At 45.4% G+C, this 18,554-nt stretch overlaps 1 protein-coding gene across 5 annotated transcripts in view; it reads left to right on the top strand.

The window, feature by feature from the left end:
• Erg (ETS transcription factor ERG) overlaps nucleotides 1-18,554 on the top strand; it is a 156,156-nt gene that overhangs the window by 49,381 nt on the left and 88,221 nt on the right. Inside the window, exon 1 of one of the 5 annotated variants that reach the window (XM_034515161.2) lies at nucleotides 9,741-9,901. The exons of 2 other annotated variants lie outside the window; for them this stretch is intronic. In XM_034515161.2, the coding sequence (XP_034371052.1) occupies nucleotides 9,884-9,901 (18 nt within the window). In that variant the 5' untranslated portion in view covers nucleotides 9,741-9,883. Of the gene's footprint in view, nucleotides 1-9,740; nucleotides 9,902-11,692; nucleotides 11,712-12,832; nucleotides 12,853-18,554 lie in introns of those variants that run through there. 2 more of the 5 variants (XM_076943202.1, XM_076943201.1) reach the window with 2 other exon arrangements.

Genomic DNA, 18,554 nt, shown 5'->3' with positions numbered 1-18,554 from the left:
CCAGCAACCCAGGCCCGGGAGAGCTGCTGCACTGGGTGAGGACTGAGGACATGAGGTTGTAGTCCTGGGATGCCTGTGTCATTGATGGGTAGCTGTGGAATGAGAAGAATTAATGACTGTCACTTCTATCTCCTTCCCCTGGAGTCAAAATGCCGCACTGACTGACATTTTCCTCTCCAGCTGATAGATAAGTTTTCACTCTATTTGCACAAGAACATTTCCCTTGCTTTCGGTACCTTCAGAACCTTCAGAACAGCCTGGCCCAATGCTTAACATGCAGCTAATGCTAATGGAGATTGAAAGGTTGATGAAGAATCTCATAGGAAGGCTCCTGCTGCTGCAACAGTCTTGTTACAAATGTCTCATTGGAGCCAGACTTTGTCTCATGGTGTTCTGGGCACTTCTGGTTTCAATAAATCATTCAAGACCACGGCAATCACTTCATGGTTTATCTTCAAGGGCTGATGGTAGAGAGGAAGTCTTCACCTATTGTCTTGCAGAGAATTGCAGTCAGGTGGCATTTGGGGCTGGGGTCCTCTGGAAGCCTTCTTCACTTGGCTGCATGGTCTGGTGTCCAGCTGCCACTCAGGGATAATAAGAACACCCGCCCCCACGTCTCCATAGTAGGCCTTTTTCCTCCTATGGAGGCTGAAGTTTCTGAATGGTTGTTGCCAAGGAAACAGGCAGAAGTATCTTTGGAAGTCTGATAACTGAACCTCTGTGAGAGACCTGAGGGGATGGGAGGGGGCGGGCACCACCATCTAATGGGGCAAAATTGACGCCAGCTTTCAGAAGGGTTTGAGATGGATCATCTTAGGAAATGCAGTTGCCATGGTGATATGGTTAGTATCTAAAGGTGCAATGAATGCTCCATGTTCCTGGTTTGTAAGGACATGTGAAACCATCCCTAATACTAAATAATGTAAATAATGTAGCTGAGCATGCTCTTAGAAGTAGGGGACTGTGCACATATGTGTGCCATGCATGTAACATGTCCACCTGAAGCTGGGTATGGTTTGGACACTGAGGAGGGGACCTCATATGATAGAGAAATGGAAGTCCTCAGAGTACATCAAAAATTCTCACTTCCAAATGCCTTGGTCAGAGTAGTTGCTCAAAAAGCCCCCTCCAGAGTGACCCAACATCTGGAGGCCTGCAATTGAGCACTCCTGATGGAGAAGACTGTTGGGGGACGATGGGGCAAGGGGCCTTAATTTCTCTGTTTCTGGTGTGTGTGAGTGTGTGTGTGTGCGCACGTGCATTGTGTGCATGTGCATGTCTTTGTGTGCATGTGTTTGTGTGTGCGTGCATGTGTGCGTGTGCATGTGTTTGTGTGTGTGCATGGGTGTGCATATGTTTGTGTATGTGCATGGGTGTGCATGTGTGTGCTCATGGGTGTGCATGTATGTGCATGTGTTTGTGTGCGTGTGCATGTGTTTGTGTGCCTGTGCATTGTGTGCATGTGTGTGTATATGTGCGTGTGTGCGTGTTCGTGCATGCGTGTGTGCGTGTGTGCGTGCGTGCGAGTGTGTGTGTGTGTGTGTGTTTTGACTGCGTGCCTTGGTAGCTGTACTTCTTTAGGCTGCTATGACAGTCGACTGTGGTGCCCAGGCCTTATCCACCCTGTGATTCTGTTCACACACACTCACCCCATGTGTGTTTCTTTGTCACAGTAACATCAGAGAGAATGAATCCCTGCCTTGGCTGCCCTGCTCTAAGTGAAGAAAGCAGCCCTGGGCTCTGCTGGCAGCTGGGGTTGGAAACATGTGGTAAGGCTCGCACCTGGTAGGGATCAGCCTCTTAGCAGCCGGTCAGAGCCTGTCCACACTCACTCCACCCACAGCCTAGACCGAGGCAAACAACCCTCACCCACTGACCTCACCAGCCCTTGATATATAAGCTCAAGTAGCAGCAGAAAGGAAAATGCTCTGGTTATTTTAGGTACAAATGAAGACAGGGTGAGTCTCAGAGATCACCTCATGTTCGGAGGACACGGCCCTGGACCTCGTGTCTGGGTTGAGTGTTTTGCTGACCTCAGAGTCAGAGAGAGATTGTACATTAAAATTATTTTCAGGCAGACTAACACGTTTAGGTGCTTATAATTTTTTTTTTAATGATTTGAAACAGGGTCTTGGGGAGCCTAGGCTGACCTCAGACTTACTGTATAGCTGAGGCTGACTTTAAATCTTTGCTTTTCTTTTCTCCGTCTCCCGAGTTCTGGGATTATAGATGTGGCCCACAATGTCTGGATTATGCTTAGTTTTAAGTTTCACAGCTTCATTTGCTCTCTCTCTCTCTCTTTCTCTCTCTCTACATATAAGCATAATAACATTTTATAGAGGGAGCACTGTAAGCATAACCCACAATATTATAGTGCTGCTTTTTTTCAAATATGTAGATGTAAGGAAGAGTATTTGCTTTTTACACTGAACATATCATGATGCCACTCTGTGTCTTTCAGCTGTGTGAGGAGCTGCCTGAGGTTGGTGAGCGTCTCTGTAGAGGAGAAAGACACTGTAATGTGCCGCTGATGTGGTCCACCTCTGGCTAATCACTGCCACATCTGAATTATTGTGAGGTACTCTCATCTAGGGCTCATACTTGCCTTCCTGCTAGAGAGCAGGCACGCAGACATCTGTCACAGATGTCCATGCGTGTCTGCTGCTCGGGCCAATTCCTTTATGTTCTGTAGATAATATGCTGAGTCAACGTTTTTCTTTCTTACACTTGATGGATGTTGGATTTTCTTGTTGGTGAATAAAACCAAGACAGCTTTGTGGGATAATAACAATTATTCCAGGAATTTCAAAGCAAGCCCTAGGCAGACAGAGTGTTTGCTCTTTTCGGGCCTTTTAGAGGGACATGTAGTGCCCTCTAGTGTCCAAGATTCCAGCAGTTTAAAGGAAGCCCCTTTCCAAGGCTCCAGCTCCTGAGGAGCTGATAGGAGAGTCTCTCCTGAGACAGTGGGTGGCTACGTCCTGTAACTCTCCACATAGAGCTGTTCTGGTAACTATAAATGAAGGCTAGAATATTATCCACCAGGGACACGAAATATGGGAGAGGTGTGGCTTTTTTTAATTTTGGATTTTAATTCCCGGTATATCAGAAAGGGGCTGGGAAGGTGCTTCCATTGGTAAAATGTATAACAATGGCTCCCAGGCTCATGATTTCCAGTCTCCAGCATTTACACTGTAATCCATCCATGTTCGTGTCCACAATGATGGGTGGTGGGCTGGGAAGAGACTGGAGGATCCCTGGGGCTCAGCCCCCAAATCCAAGCTAATCTCTGGGCCCAGGTTCACTCTGAGACCCTGTCACGGAAGCCTATCTTCACCTGGGTCAGCTGGGAGAGAAAGCCTACTTGGGTTGATTTTAGCTGTCTCTGTGCAATGGGAAGTGACAGGGCACACGCAGAAAGGCAGTGTGCAGCCTGGGAGTGACAGGGCACACGCAGAGAGGCAACGTGCAGCCTGGGAGTGACAGGGCAGCTGCTGTGGTGGCTCCAAACCTGGCCTCCGAGTCCCTTAAGTTTGTAGATTGCTTGGTAGGACGTGAGAAAATGTAAATGTTAGCTTCATTTCTGATTCCATTTGTGGTAGGATCCCTGGGGCTCAGACCCCAAATCCAAGCTAATCTCTGGGCCCAGGTTCACTCTGAGACCCTGTCACGGAAGCCTATCTTCACCTGGGTCAGCTGGGAGAGAAAGCCTACTTGGGTTGATTTTAGCTGTCTAAAATGTGACTAAGGTGCTGACAAGCACAGTGCCAGGATGGGAAACTGAGGCAGGGGAGGGTGGAGCTTCGTCACAAGAGTGGCCAGGTGCCTCTGCGCACCCCCAAAGGTGTGCCCTTTGCAGAACAAGCCCCATGGTAACTAGGAGCAAAACAGTGTTTCTAATATTCATACACCTAGTCCTGTGTCCAAGATCCTTTGATATAAATGAGTGGTTCATTAACAGATTTAGGGTCCTCGATAGTGGTGTTAATATCCCAGGCACTCAGGGGTGAGAGTGAGCTGGGTTAGCACAACCTGGGAATGTTCTGGATGCTGAGGAAGTCATGTGCTTCAGAATTGTTGCTTCATTGGAACCCACAGAGCTGAGCCGATGCCTGCCTCACAGTAAAGGAAGTTGCAGCACGGGTGTTGAAAGTCAAGGATTTAGTGTGATAACATTTTCCTTGCTTTAAATGAGTTCAGATCAACCAAGAGGCTGAAGACTGTATTAACCACTCCAAGAAAGTGTTAAGCAATAGTTACTTACATGGTAATTTGATTGTTTCTTAATGACATGCTGGAGGGTATGGCAAGTTCAAACACAAGACACGTTCGTAGACAGACACACACACGTGTGCACACACTCATGCACACTCAGGCACACATATATACATAGACATATTAATATATATTCACACATTTATAAGCACAGACATATTCACAGACACACACATATATATACACACATACACACAGGCAGATAGATGGATATTCACACACATACTCATGCACATGCACAGACATATATATATATACACATACACACAGACATACACATACAAAGACATATATGTACACACAGACAAATACACACACTCTTGCAAACACACAGACATATGCATACAGATATACACAGACACACACACAAAGAGATATACATACACACAAATACACACACTCTTGCAAACACACAGACATATACATACAGATATACACAGACACACACACAAAGAGATATACATACACACAGATAAATACACACATATATACATACATGTACACACACGTACTAAATATACACAGACACAAGAATGTGCACACACACACACACACTCAAATATACTCACACAAAATTTTGCCCAGCAGGGTAAAACCTAAGTATGGTGCACACTATAAATAGAAAGAGTCTTTAGCCAGTGATGAATGGGAGACCTGGAAGCTGACAGCATCTTAACACCCTGCCTTGTTCTCAAGCAAACCCTCTCCGTGATGTAGATGGGAAAGTTCCACAGCATGGTGGAGTTTTCCATTGTGGGGACAGTTCCAGATGGCTGATTCTTATCTCTAATCTCAGGCACGTCCCTGGCAAACATCCTTCTTACAGGGTTCTTGTGAATAATCCAAACAGTATGCACTTAAGATTCACGTGTCATCCAAGGAACAATGTACAGCATTTCTTTTGGCCTTAAAAAGCCTCTTTTTCTTTCATGGGTGAGTTCCAGGTCTTGCAGGTGTGTGTGTGTGTGTGTGTGTGTGTGTGTGTGTGTGTGATTTGACTAGTTTGACATGGACTTCCTGAATGATAAATGAGTGGTGGGTCAGAGCCCAGTCATCCTGACTTTGTCAGTACCCACTGGAACTTCTGGTGTGAGAAATATGTGTTATTAATACCAGCAGGACCCATGGACACCCATAAGAGTGTCTTCTGCACTTTTTTTTTTTTACTAGAATTAGATTTCTATAAAAGAGTGATTTTTGTGTTTGTGTAGACATTTAAAAATACATACTCGTGTGTGTGTGTGTGTGTGTGTGTGTATAGAGAGAGAGTGAGAGGGGGCGGGGTAGAGAGTATGTGTGTAAGGTGTGCAGGTGTCCCAGGAGGCCAGATGATGTCAAATCCCTTGAGCTGGAGTTAGATGCAGTTGCAAGCCACCTGACATAGGTGCTTGGAACCAAATTCAGGGTTTCTGCAAGACCAGCAAGTGCTTTCAACCACTGAGCCATCTCTCCAGCCCTGGCAGGACTAGGTTATGAGTGCACAGAATCTGGCAACCAGAAGCGTGTGTTGCATGTTTACCTATGTTTCTAGGTATTTTCAAAACAGTAAGTTGCATATTACTTACCCATGTTAATAGAAACGTGTAACATGCCTATTGCAAGTGTCTTGAAAATATAAACAAAGCGAAGATTTCCTGCCTTGGCATCGTGGCACGTCGATTGCTGCCTTTAAAGCAAAAAAAAAAAAAAAAAAAAAAAAGTCCGCAAAAATGTTACACGGTGATTTTTAGCTTACCGGGCAGCAGTCTTCCATATCAGTAAGTATTCAGACACCACACAATTTTCCTACAGTGTTTATGTGTGCACCACACGCACACGTGTGTGGTGGTCTGTTACTTATTATTCCCTTGAAATGGAGTCTCTCAATGAACCTGGAACTCACGGCTTTTCTGTGAGCTGCAGGAAATCCTCAGTGCTGGGTTTACAGGTTGGCATGGCCATCCTTGGGTTCTTATGTGGATCAGAACTCGGGTCCTCATGCTTGAACTCAGGGTGCTGTACCAAGCCATCTCCCCTATCCTGTTTCCACCATTTTTTTTTTTTTTTTTGATGGTGATGGATAATCCATTTTATAGATGCCCGATACAGGGATAATTACTACGGAAGCCATGACTGTGCTGTTATGCCTGTTACAGGTGCCCCGTTATTCTCTGTGCTATGGTCCTGTTTTGTTTGCAGAATTCTGCTGTCCTTGGCCAAGATTCTCTGTGATGCACTGACCCACATACTGTGCGTAGTTAATGAGAAAATGAGGGTGCTACCCTCAGAGAATCAGAGATGACTTGGGGACAAGTGAGTGATAGTGTGTATTTGTTATCATGGTTCATTTGTGTAGTTTTACATTTTACACGATTTCCTGTTTGCTTTGGATCAAGCTATGCACAGGTTCATCAAAGGGAGCTGGCTTTGTGAGTGAGGAGTACAGGCTGAGGAGCTGGACAACGAACTGTGTGTTCCTCCACCACTATTGCTCTACGTGGCCACCGTGGAGCCTGCTGCCCCAGTGGGGTCTTCCTGTGTTTTAAGCAGGTTAAGAAAGGACCTAGCCCTGCCAGACATACTGGACAACCCCCAGTAGCTGCCAGATTGCTCCCTCTGTCCAGTGAGAGACTCTCTTAAAGTAACATTTGGGGGGAAGCTAGTTCTCAGGTGCTGGGTGACTGGTGCCAAAGCCATTTGGGAGCACAGACTTAGGGTCAGGGACAGTGAAGTGAGCTCCCTCATCTGGACTCCCCAGCATAAGGTCTGGGAAGTGGAATAGGGTGTGGTAATTCATAGGAGTCCCTTATGCTACCAATGGTCAGTTGACGTTTGCGGGAAGAGCCCTTGCATTCAATCATCTGGAGTGGCCCAACTTGAGTGCTGTTGTCATGGCACCAGAAATTACTCTGTTTAAAGGCAAAAAGTCATCAGAAACCAGGGATTTTTAAACAGGGAAGTTGCCATTTTAGAATCCCATTGCAAGTTTATAATTCTGATCCCCAAATTACTATGCTATCTGATCATGGTTCAGACTTTTGTTCCAGATCAAAATTAGGCACAATGAGAGGCACAGCTAGAATCTTTAGAAATTAGATCAAATAATTATAGTGTCTGGTTTCTTTTTATAATTACTCAAGCAAAGAATCTCGTCTCTTGTAAAATAATATTTATCTAATCGTAAAGGATTGTGTATAAATATTGGAGGGCTGGGCACATGGTGGAGATCCCAGAAAGCTGAAGTGTGTAAGGGGCTCTCTCTGTTTTATAAATGTCCTGACAATTTGATTTGGCCCAGACAGGCACTATGGTATCCTGGGCAGATCATGGTGGGCTTTAAACCTCCACAAGGAGGGTGCTACCCCGACCACTGGACAGTTAGAGTCCTGGTAGGTCCATGGCTATTTTATTGCAAAGAAGGCAGCCTTTTAAAAGTCCACACCTGGTAAATCCACACAGTAGATGGTGTTACTGAAGGACAGCCATGAACCTTTCAGGTGGATCTACTCTTAGGAGAGAAGAAAACAAAACCAAGTACACAGTGTGGCGCTTGGGACTTTTGTTACTTTGTTTTTTTTCTCAGCACTTGTAGGAAACTGCCGGGATAAACAACTCAGAACTTTGAAAATTTTAGGGGAAACATAGTTTAATCAGCCTGGCGTCTTGTTCATTGTTCAGAGATAAAAAGAGCCTGGAATCAACATTCTCTCAAAGCAAAGGCGCTGAGAACCCATCAGTCGGCAAAGCTTTTTACTGGGGATTAGGGTTCTTATGTATTTTTCTTTCTTGCCTTTTAACATCCCTCTCCTGGTCTCCTCCTCCTCCTCCTCCTCCTCCTCCTCCTCCTCCTCCTCCTCCTCCTCCTCCTCCTCCTCCTCTCCCTGATCTTTTCCTCCTTCTCCCCTTTCCCCTTTTTCTTTCTTACCCCCTCTCTTTTTGAACTGCTGAGGTTTGAACCCACAGCCCCTGACCATGCTCGGCAGGTGGTGGGTAGGGGGCACCAGGATCCACACCAGCTCTTCCACCTGCTTTACCTCTCTTTCTACTCTTTTGTGTATTATAACATAAGGGATGGAGGTAGACCAGGGGCAAGCAAGAGAAAGGAGCTGGTGTGTGGAATCTCGGCAGAGCTGGCCCAAAGTCTGAATGAATTCTTACAGGCAGTGACCAAGAATTGTCCATGACTCAGGTTCTGGTCCATTGTGCTTCTTGGGTCCCCATGAGACCAAGTGATTGGTCAACTTTCATGTAGTTCAATTCAAAGCAAACTGTTGTTTCTTCCACAGACCAAGTAATTTCCTGAAAATGAGTAATTAAAGGCCTGAAATCCTGTTAAGGAATGCTCAGGCCTGTGTCAGCTCAGCTTCCGTCAGGGGAAGGCAGAACTATGGCCCTGAACCTGCAGCTTGGCTTTTATGTACATACAAGAACTTCTCCTGGCCTCTTAGCTCAGAGTTCTGTTGGAATCCATGGTCCACAGCATGGGTGTCCATCAGAGGGATGTATGTTCTAGAATGTAGAAACTAGTTATTCGGTGTTTGTGCGTGTGTGTGTGTGTGTGTGTGTGTGTGTGTGTATGCCCACACTTGTGAACATGTATAAGCATATGTGGTGTGTATACGTATGCCAGTATATAGGCACATATGCTTGTTCAGGTGAGCATGCATGTGAAGGCCGTCAGTCAGCCTTGGATGTTCTTCCCCAGGTGCTGATTGGCATAAGCTGGCCAGCCAGTGAGGTCCAGGGATCTGCTTGTCTCTGACCCCCCAGGTTTAGAATTGAAGGTATGTGCACGACACCCAGCTTTTTATCTGTGGGTTCTGGGGATGGTACTCAGGGAGTCATGCTTGCATAGTTGACACTTTACCAACTGAGCCATCTCCCCAGCCCCTTTAATAAGTGTTTGAAAACAAGATCTTGGGCTGGATTTTTCTTTTTCTTTAGTTTTCTCGGTTACCTTGATTCCAGTGTCTGTATTTTCAACCAATTTCCTGGGGGAGCAAATAATGATTTCACATGTTTTGAAAGAGAAGCCCTGAAGAAGCAGCTCTCGAACATTCTATGGAGACTTTATAAATGGAGGCTTATTGGTAGCTGGTCAGTAAATTGGTCTTAATAGACATGACCATGCCGCCATATGAACTAGGTCCTAGTTAGATTCAGCCCTCTGTCCTAGCTGGGTGGCATTCCTGGGGAGGGGGCACTGTAAAGCAGAGGCACCCAGGCACCTCCCATGTGCAGTCAGGCACAGCCCTATCACATCTGTATCCTGCTTTGGTCTGGTGCAGCCTGTCACCCAGAGTTACACAGGTCACACCTGCTGTGACAGTCCTGGCCTCAGCCAATTGATGCTTTTTTTTTTTTTAATTAAAAAACTTCTCCTGGCTGCATATCATCAAGAAAAACAACATTGTTTTCAGGGTCTCTTATCTCTCCACTCCCAAATATCCTGTTTCTTTGGGCTGGGCAGCCAGGACCAATAGAAACCTCTTCCTGCCATTGGCTGACTTCATTTCCCAGACTTAGCACAATCTCATCCGCTCTAAACAACCTCATCAAAACTACTTTCTGGTCAGAGAGAAGCAATAATTATTATTAACATTTATTAACGATCAATAAACTTGATTGCATTATGGCCAGCACTATTAAGGTAAGGAGAGGGTTCCTCTACATTTGACAAAATCTCGTTCTTCTTGCGCTGGGCTTCCTTTATCAAGGCAGATAAGTTAGGGTTGGGCAACACCCCCCCCACCACAATAGAGGACAACAAGATTTCCTTTGCGCTGCCTAGTAAATTTCCTTTTTCCTACTCAGACCATCCGCAAGGCTTAAAAACTTCAAACTCAGAAAAAAATTGGGGTTTCTAAATTCACTGTTGAGCTCTGTGGATTTCTTTTGTGAACGCTTTTTGGAGCACTTCTGAATTTTCAGCTTCTTTACCTGTTCCTAACGGTGTCTGGATGTGGTTTTGAAACGAGACAGAGGTCGGAGGGCAGGCTCAAAGAGATGGTCTTGTCAATGGTGAATGTTTGGATGCGCGTTGGGGACTCCTCACCACCAGGCGTGCCAGCACGTCCCCATGGAAGTGAGGAGACACTCGGTGGCTGTTGGTAATAGCATGGACAAATGTTGACTTGAATTGTGGGGACCTCCATGCCGAGAGGACTCGGGCGTCTTAAAGCTCAAATGGTGGTAATTGAGTGTGTTGGTTTATGTGTCTATTGCAAATAAAACACCTGTCTTTCTGTGCACTGCAAGCTTTTTTCCCCAGTGTTGTGTGGTTTGTGGGGACTGTTGGTCTCTTCTCTGCTGCGTGTGGGTCTGTGTGTTTTCTTGTAAATGTTTCTAGAGAAAGCTGGTAAAGTTTAGTGCGGAGACAAAGCCGCATGGGTCACAGGCCGAAAACTAAGCACCAGGTTGGTCGCTACAAACAGCTGATGCTGAAATAGAAGCCTGTGGAAGTGGTTGTCCAAGGAGGTGATGGGTCTATTAAACTACATTCCAGGGCACTGGGCTTTGGTGACATCCATAGGAATGAGGAAAACCAGCAGTCTCTATAGACAAAGAAAGCCAAAGAGCATGTTTATTCGTTGTGTCTTTGGTTTTGTGGAGCTGAGATGGCAACTGACCTATATCTGTCCAGTAAGGGTTCTGCTTGGCTTGAAAACTCATGAGTTTCATTATGGGCTTTACCCATAATGGAGATGAGGCGTTAGAGAACCTTCACAAGCTGATTCTATGTATCATGTAAACTGTGTTTCAGAGTTTCATCCAACTTTCAGTTCTCAGGCTGTATCCTGTAATCCGGTAAGGCTCACACCAAAGGCTGCAGTCCGAAAGTTTACTTTCTCTGGCTCCAAGAATTAGGGCCAGGCCAGCTGCAATATGGTGACCTAGAGGGAAATTTTAACATTGTGTCTGTTAGACTCTACTTTCTGATAAATAAATGAGTAGAAACAACTTATTTTTATAACCCCAAATGCTGCTTTTGCGTTCTGCTCTAGACCCTTAATTCTATCCATATTTCAAAACAACTAGATCAAATATTCTGTGTACATTTTGGATAGTTTGAGTACAAGCTTACGCTTGTTCATCCCACACTCCCCATTCAATGCTTTAAAGGGCATGGAAAGAAGAGAGTCCTGTTGAAGGTGGAATGGGTTTGGACAACTTTCCAGTGTGATACAATGTGTTACACTGTTTCATTTAAGACCCACCTGTTTGAAGAAGTCACCTTTGAAGTCAGAATGCATTTTTATCCTTTGAATACATTTGGGGACACTTACTTGCTCTTTTTAGGACTCTGTATGGGTGAATTCTGTATCACATGTGTGTCATGTGTCTCTCCCTGCAATAGAAATAACTTCCAATGTATTCTTCATGTCCCTTGTTTAAACAGTCTCTTTTGAGTGGTGACTTACTTGAAGATCAGCTTTCTGTGAGCTTTCCTGGATAAAGCAGTAAGATGATTTTATGGCTTTGTTTGTGAAATGGGAAAAGAGGCCTTGAGTCTGTTGGCTGCAATTTTAATTACTTTGGGACAAGCCTCAAATTAGCACAGGACAGTGTCCTCTGAAGTTATGAGGCAGTCCCTATGGGGGTTGGGAGGATTTTTGAATTGTAAATACACTTGGAGTTTTGGGTGTTTCAGTAAATAAATCAATAAGTCCTTTGGTTTGCAGGCGCTCTGAGCTGGTGAAGCTGGCATGCCACCTCTGTGTGGGATTCTTTTCCTTTAGCTGCTCTGCCTAAAACCCTGTGAGGCACTTTTCTGGTATTCTTGCCTGGCGTTGGCAATTTGAGGTAGAGAACATGGTGTTTCATTCGGGAGAGGTAAAGGTATTTTAGGAAATGGTATTTTTCTCTGCGCATTCACGGGCTTCATGATGAGACTGAGGATTCTAATTACACCAGGATAGCAGCCGAGCCAACATCTGTCTGAGAACAGTTGGAAGATGGCCCTGAGGGCTTCGTAGTATAGTGCCGAGGGATGCTTAACCTTGGAGCCTGTTGCTTTCCATGTGACTCTGTGTACTTGAGTTAGGTGTTTGATTCAGCCCTCCAAAGATTTTCCTGACCTTGTTTGTAATGCTGTTTGCGTTTTGGGTAGCTCAAGGAATCCTGGATCTGTACATTGCATCCTGCTTTTAAAAACACTGGGGGTGGGGGGGTGGGGAGGGGGAGAGGGACTGAATAGACTTACAAAAGAAGCAGTCTTATCCTGAACAGTTTAAGGAGGTTGTGAAGCCTAGGCTGCAAGCCTTAATTCTAAAGTTGAATCTTGTGTGCACGCATGTGGGTGTGAATGCATGTGTGTGCGTGTGTGTGTGTATCTGTAGGTCTGTGCGTTTGCACATGTGCATGTGGATTGGTGTGCATATGTGTCTGTAGGTTTGTGGGGTGTGTGTGTGTGAGTGTGCGCGCGTGCACATAGAAGGACATGGAGGGAGTGTGGTCAAACAGCAGCTTGGGGGGAAGCAGTTCAGGAACGAGACAGGATGTGGACATTCCCTAAGGAGGCCCTAGGCGAGCAGGCTCTGGACAGTTGGAAAGTTCCTGAGGAGGCCCACAGCCCTCTGAACTGAGGATGATGAGGGAAAGGTAATCTCTGCATGGGCTTTTAATGGATGTGGTTACTGAGCTTAACTACAGCTGTGCTTGCTGCAGCTGTTTCCCTCGTCTACCTACCGGCATCAGGGGAATAGGCATGGCCTCCTTCTTGCTGCTTTGTGGGGGATTTTGTGACACTGGAAGAAACTCCAGGTGCCGAATGTTGTTGTTCTGCTTGGTAACTGCCACACATCCCAGAGCACAGAGCAGCCCCCTCCCTTCTGCTCTAGCCCAAGTGCATTGAAAGGATAGCTTCTCACAGCAACTTTCTGTGTGCACTTAGGGCCACTCTGAGATCTAAGCTGTCCTCTATGATATAGCACACTTATATCTGCACATGGATGAATTTCTCTCTCTCTCTCTCTCTCTCTCTCTCTCTCTCTCTCTCTCTCTCTCTCTCTCTCTGTGTGTGTGTACATCATCTTCGTGTGCGCAAGCACCTATGCCCACCCGGCACCCTGACTCATAGCCCTGTAAAGCAGAATCCAAAATGGATGAATCTCTATGTGTCATTTAATGCACAGCAGGATTCCCACACTCTGAGAAATGTTCTAGAACAAAATGACTTTTTTCATTATCTGTATCTCCTTTAAATTCATTATTATTTTTCCTTCTGAAGAACAGACCTTGATCTTTAAAAACATTCCCAAGTATGTGTGTGCGTGTGTGCATCCCCCCCTCCCCAGTGTTTCTTAGAAAAGGGTACATAGAAAATAAAATAAATTTTTAAAAGAAACTATTCCTAATGCCTTAAGGACACTGTTACGTATGTGAATTTCCTGCAGCTGAGAGGCACTGATGTAGCTACCAGTGTTCACGAGCCTCTGTGGCGATCCACGGGAGTCTCTGAAATGTGTAGTCTCAGCAACAGAAATTTGCAGAGATGGTCTTGACAGTGTATGGAGTCACACTGCTGTGGCCACTCTGGTCCAGTTGCTACGGGGATATCAGCTATGGTAGGATGAAGGGCACTGCTTCCTGCCCTGCTGGGGAACACCATCAGATCACCCCAGAGTCCATCTCTTATGCTATATGTCTACACACACCTTGCACTTAAGTGCTCAGCTGTTTGGTGGCTCTGTGTGACCCCATCTTTCTCATCATAGCAGCTACACAGTAAGTGGCAGATGCCAGGCTTGGGACTCAGGTGTTTGTCTCCCTTTGTGATGAGCTACCATGCTTTCCGATGCCACTCTTTGTCCTCTACTTGCTTCTCACAGCCCAGCTTCAGGAGGAAAGCCCACAGTCATAGACTCTGCCTGGATGTTTTCACAGACAGCGAACAACAGGGTCACTTCCAGAAGCCTTCAAGCCTGTGGCAGAATTTACTGGGCTAGGAGGAAAGTGGGAGCTGGTGATTAGTGTCCCATCGCAGCAGGTGAAGGTAGAATGCTCAGGTGACATGGTTAGCCTGCCACTTTCTCTATTCAGAGACCCAAGATTACATTTAGTGACATCAAGAGGTTTCAATGACGTATCGCTTTTTGAGAGCATAAGAAGAAGGGTCCTGAGATCCTTCACTGTCTAGTTTTTTCCGTGACCATTTAGGGGAGAAAACATAATTTTGCTTTGTACAATTTACAGGCATAGAATGAAAGACATTTTCACTCTAAGGAAAACACAGAGATGTTACCATCTAGACTCTTCACATCTCAGCAGGCTACAGAGGCTGCCAACCTGTGGTGTGATTGTATGTGCCTCTTTGTTTTTCTATACAGCTAACTGTTCTGGGTTTTGTTGTTGATACTAATTCATGCACACGTCACCACCATGTCACTGTAAGCTTTTAGTAAGCGTGATTTCGTGCCTTGCATTTTCCATATAAAATAAGTGTTAACATTTACAACTAATGTTGTGCCCTGAACCTTCCTTCAGGTTTTCATAGAGGCACATGTATGCATCCTCTCCCTGTTTTTTTTTTAAAGTGTATTATTGCTTAGAAAAGAAACTTGGGGGCTGTCAGAAATTCGTATCGTTAATATCTTTGTCAAATTTAGATACTTGGCCTGTTTCACAGACTTTTGCTAGAGGCCCTGACTCACCCACAGCTTCTTGGATATTTGATCTTGCCTTTGTCATGGTCAGGGAAGAATGGAAGCTTGTTCTCATTTTGATCTAAATTCGTTTCAGTATCTTGTTCCTTTTCGTATGAACCTGTCTCTGTTGTCCAGGGGGACCTGTCTGTAACTCTTTCATTCTTACACACTGTTTGACCCAGCACGTTTCCCTGTGTGTCTCCCATGGACCTTGACTTGGGCTGGAAGTGAACTCCGTCTCCCTTCACCCCTCACACTTCCTTCTGTTTCAGTTCCCCTCTCCCTCCTGCTCGCCCTGGTTTGTTTGTGTCTATATTCTTAGGAAGCCACAGAGCTTTATTCTTAGTAATAACATCCATACTTTAGCATTGTCAGTAGGGGCTGGCAAACCGAAACAATGTATATTAACTAAAATTCCTTATAGAAAGGAGGTAAGAGGTCAAAATAATGTAGTCACCATAAAGTCCCATTTCTTTCATGATCTCTCTCCTACTGAAATAAGGTGAATTAAATAGACTTTCTGTTTAAAGGTACATAAAATGGTTTAAAACACATTGCTATAAGGATGTTGAGTTGGGGATCCAGTTTGATACCATGACACCCTAAGCTGCCAGTCAGGCCTGGTCCTAAATAAATAGGCACAATGTCTTAGATGCTCAGAGTGCCCTGGTTCTGGAGGCACGGAGAAGAAGCAGGTTGATCAGTCTTCTTTATCACTGTCTTTGGAGTAGGGGGTCTGCTGTCCTTGGGGGTCTTCATATGTGGGTTTTTTTCCTGTATCCCCAGTGCTAAGTTTCTCTGTAGAGGAAAATAGTGTATTGAATGATCTGCAGCACATTAAGACTCTGGGTAGTGAGAGTTCTTGTAATCATCTACTCTGTCATCTGTTCTTATGTGAAAAAACAAAAACCAAAACAAATCCCGAAAGCAGCCATCCTGTCACACAAAGTGGCTAGACAGTAAACTGCCAGAAAACTTGGCAGTGACATCTTGCCTTTTCTGTGTCTGTTTGGTGATAGGGATTGTTTCTTGTTGTTTTAACTTTTTGAGTTTTAGAGATGGTCTCGCACTGAACCCCAGGCTGGCCTAGAACTCAAAGCAATCCTCCTGCCTCAGCCTCTCCATTGTCATGATTACAGGTGTGAACCACCATGCCTGGCTTAAAGGAATATCTACATAATGTGATTGTCTCCTGAGGTACTGGGCATGGAACCCAGGGTTTCGTGCATGCTAGGCAAGTGCTCTACCACTGGGCTTCACTCTGTCCTAAGAATTCTTTCCTTATTTGGCTGTATCCAAGGGGTAGAGGTTCCTGATCCTAGGTCTGTTGGTGACTGGCTTACACGTCCTCAGCTCAAGTATGAACTTCCTTGATCTGCCTCAGGCGTCAGTAATGAAAACTCGGGTCAGGGGTTTCCGCTGGGCCCCATGTCGTCTTTCGGCAGGGTGTTGTGGAACTCAGCCCCTGGAGGAACAGGTGCCGTGCTGTTGTGTGCAGATAAGTGCTGAGAGTTTCAGAAAAGAAATGCCAAAGCCAAGCAAAATTATTTATGTTTAAAAGTGCCACATCAGAATCCAACTATAACATCAACATCAACACTAACACTTCAAACACTTGGTAGAAACAATGCGTGCTTAGTTCTGGAAAACGTGATAGGGGACATCAAGCAGAGATGCTACAGGCTTGGCTGGCACACACTCAAGTGTGTGTGTGTGCATGTGTGTATGTGAGTGTGTACATGGATATGTGAGTATGTGTGTGTATGTGCATATGTGTGAGTGTGTGTGTGTATGCGTGTGTGCAAGTTTATGTGTGTGTGCATGTGTGTGCCTGTGTCCATATGTGTGCATGGATGTGTGAGTGTATCTGTGCTTTCCTGTGTGGAGTGTGTGTATGCATATGAGTGTGTGTACAAGTGTCTGTATGTGTGCACAGCTGTGTGAGTATGTGTGTATATCTGCATGTGTGTTAGTCTGTGTGTGCACATTTATGTGTGTGTGCCTGTGTTCATATGTATGCATGTATGTGTGAGTGTGTCTGTGCTTGCCTGTGTGTGAGTGTGTGTATGCATATGAGTGTGTGTTCAAGTGTGTGTATGTGTGCATGGGTATGTGAGTATGTGTTTATATCTGCATGTGTGTGAGTCTGTGTGTGCACATTTATGTGTGTGTGTGCCTGTATCCATATGTGTACATGTATGTGTGAGTGTGTCTGTGCTTGCCTGTGTGTTAGTGTATGTGTGAGTATATGTGTGCGTGTGTGCATGCCTATGTGTGTATGTGCATGCCTGTGTGATTGTGATTTTACACGCACCTGTGTGTATGTGTGTGTGCTGACCAGAGGTCCAATGTTGGCTATCTCCTCATTCATACTGATCCAGCTAAACTGACTGGCCAGTGAGCCCCCGAATCCTTCTGTCTTCTGTGTTCCACTGCTGGGCTCAGAGAAGTACCTCCCATTGGATTCTACATCGATGCCAGTGCTGGGAATTTATGCTCAGGCTCTCATGCTGAAGCAATAGGAACTTCACACACTGAACCATCTGTCACCGCAGCCCCGAACAATCTTAACTTTTAAAGCACCCGTGTCTATGATTTACCATTTCTTTTGCTGTCTTTAAACGGCAGTGTTACAAATAGCACACAGGGCCTTTTTCATTTTTCCTTCCTACTGTTTAATAAGTATTGCCATGGGTTCAACTCTGAAGAGAGCCCTTTACACCTCCACATGAATATCCAAGCCAATCAACTCAAATAATCTCTGTCCATTTTGTATCTCACTGGGCTTTATTTTTTAAATGATATATTTAGTCTTTGACAGCTCTGTATATTTATACAATGTATATTAAGCATAGCCATACACCACTTCATCCCTACACCCCATCTCTCTCCCCACTTTATGTCTCTTTGTTGTTGTAAGTATCCATAAGTCCAATTAATACAGTCCATGTGCAAGAAACTCTTGAAACAATATTTCAGAGTTTGTCAACATGGTGAGTTCATGTCTCAATTTGAGGCATGTTTCTTAAGACATTGCTTTAAGAACATGTGGTTTCATGTTGCGTGGCTCTCCTCGGAGGTCCTGTGTGTCTGTACAACAGTTGTCAATAACACAGAGGCTGCACAGGACATCACAGCCCACAACAATCTGTAGCAGAGAGGCACTCGATCCTTTTGCTATCATTGTGATAGACTTTGTGGGAAAGGATTGGTTTTATCGTTCCTACAGGGGATGACAGGCACAGATGCAGTCACAGAAGGGCCATGGGAGAGGGGACTCCCTGGGAGGAAGTGGCCAGAACCTCAGCCTGGCACAGTGGGACCTCAGTAGGAAGTTGGCCTCCCCTGGACTTTGTTCTTTAGGGGTGGGAGGAGTGAAACTGGGCTGCAGAGCTGGTCCTCTTTGGGTTCTGGCGGATTGTTGATCTCAGGACTCACAAAGGGGATCATGGCAGAACTTCAGTGGGGATTGTCGGTGTGCCTAGCCAGAGAGCTCTCAGCAGGGATTCAAATCGTGGGCCTGGACAAGTCAGAGCCTTTCTCACCTGGGAAAACTGTCACTCCCACTGTGTTACTGTAGAGTGGACAGGGCCAGGAGCTCAGAACTCCCCAAGACACATGAGTTCTCAGTGCGTGGAAGCCGTTTGCGCCCGTGTC

The sequence above is a fragment of the Arvicanthis niloticus genome, chromosome 12 (assembly GCF_011762505.2).
Source record: "Arvicanthis niloticus isolate mArvNil1 chromosome 12, mArvNil1.pat.X, whole genome shotgun sequence".
Taxonomy (NCBI): domain Eukaryota; kingdom Metazoa; phylum Chordata; class Mammalia; order Rodentia; family Muridae; genus Arvicanthis; species Arvicanthis niloticus.
The sequence above is the reverse complement of the archived record's forward strand: the minus strand, read 5'-3'. Positions and strand labels throughout refer to the sequence as shown.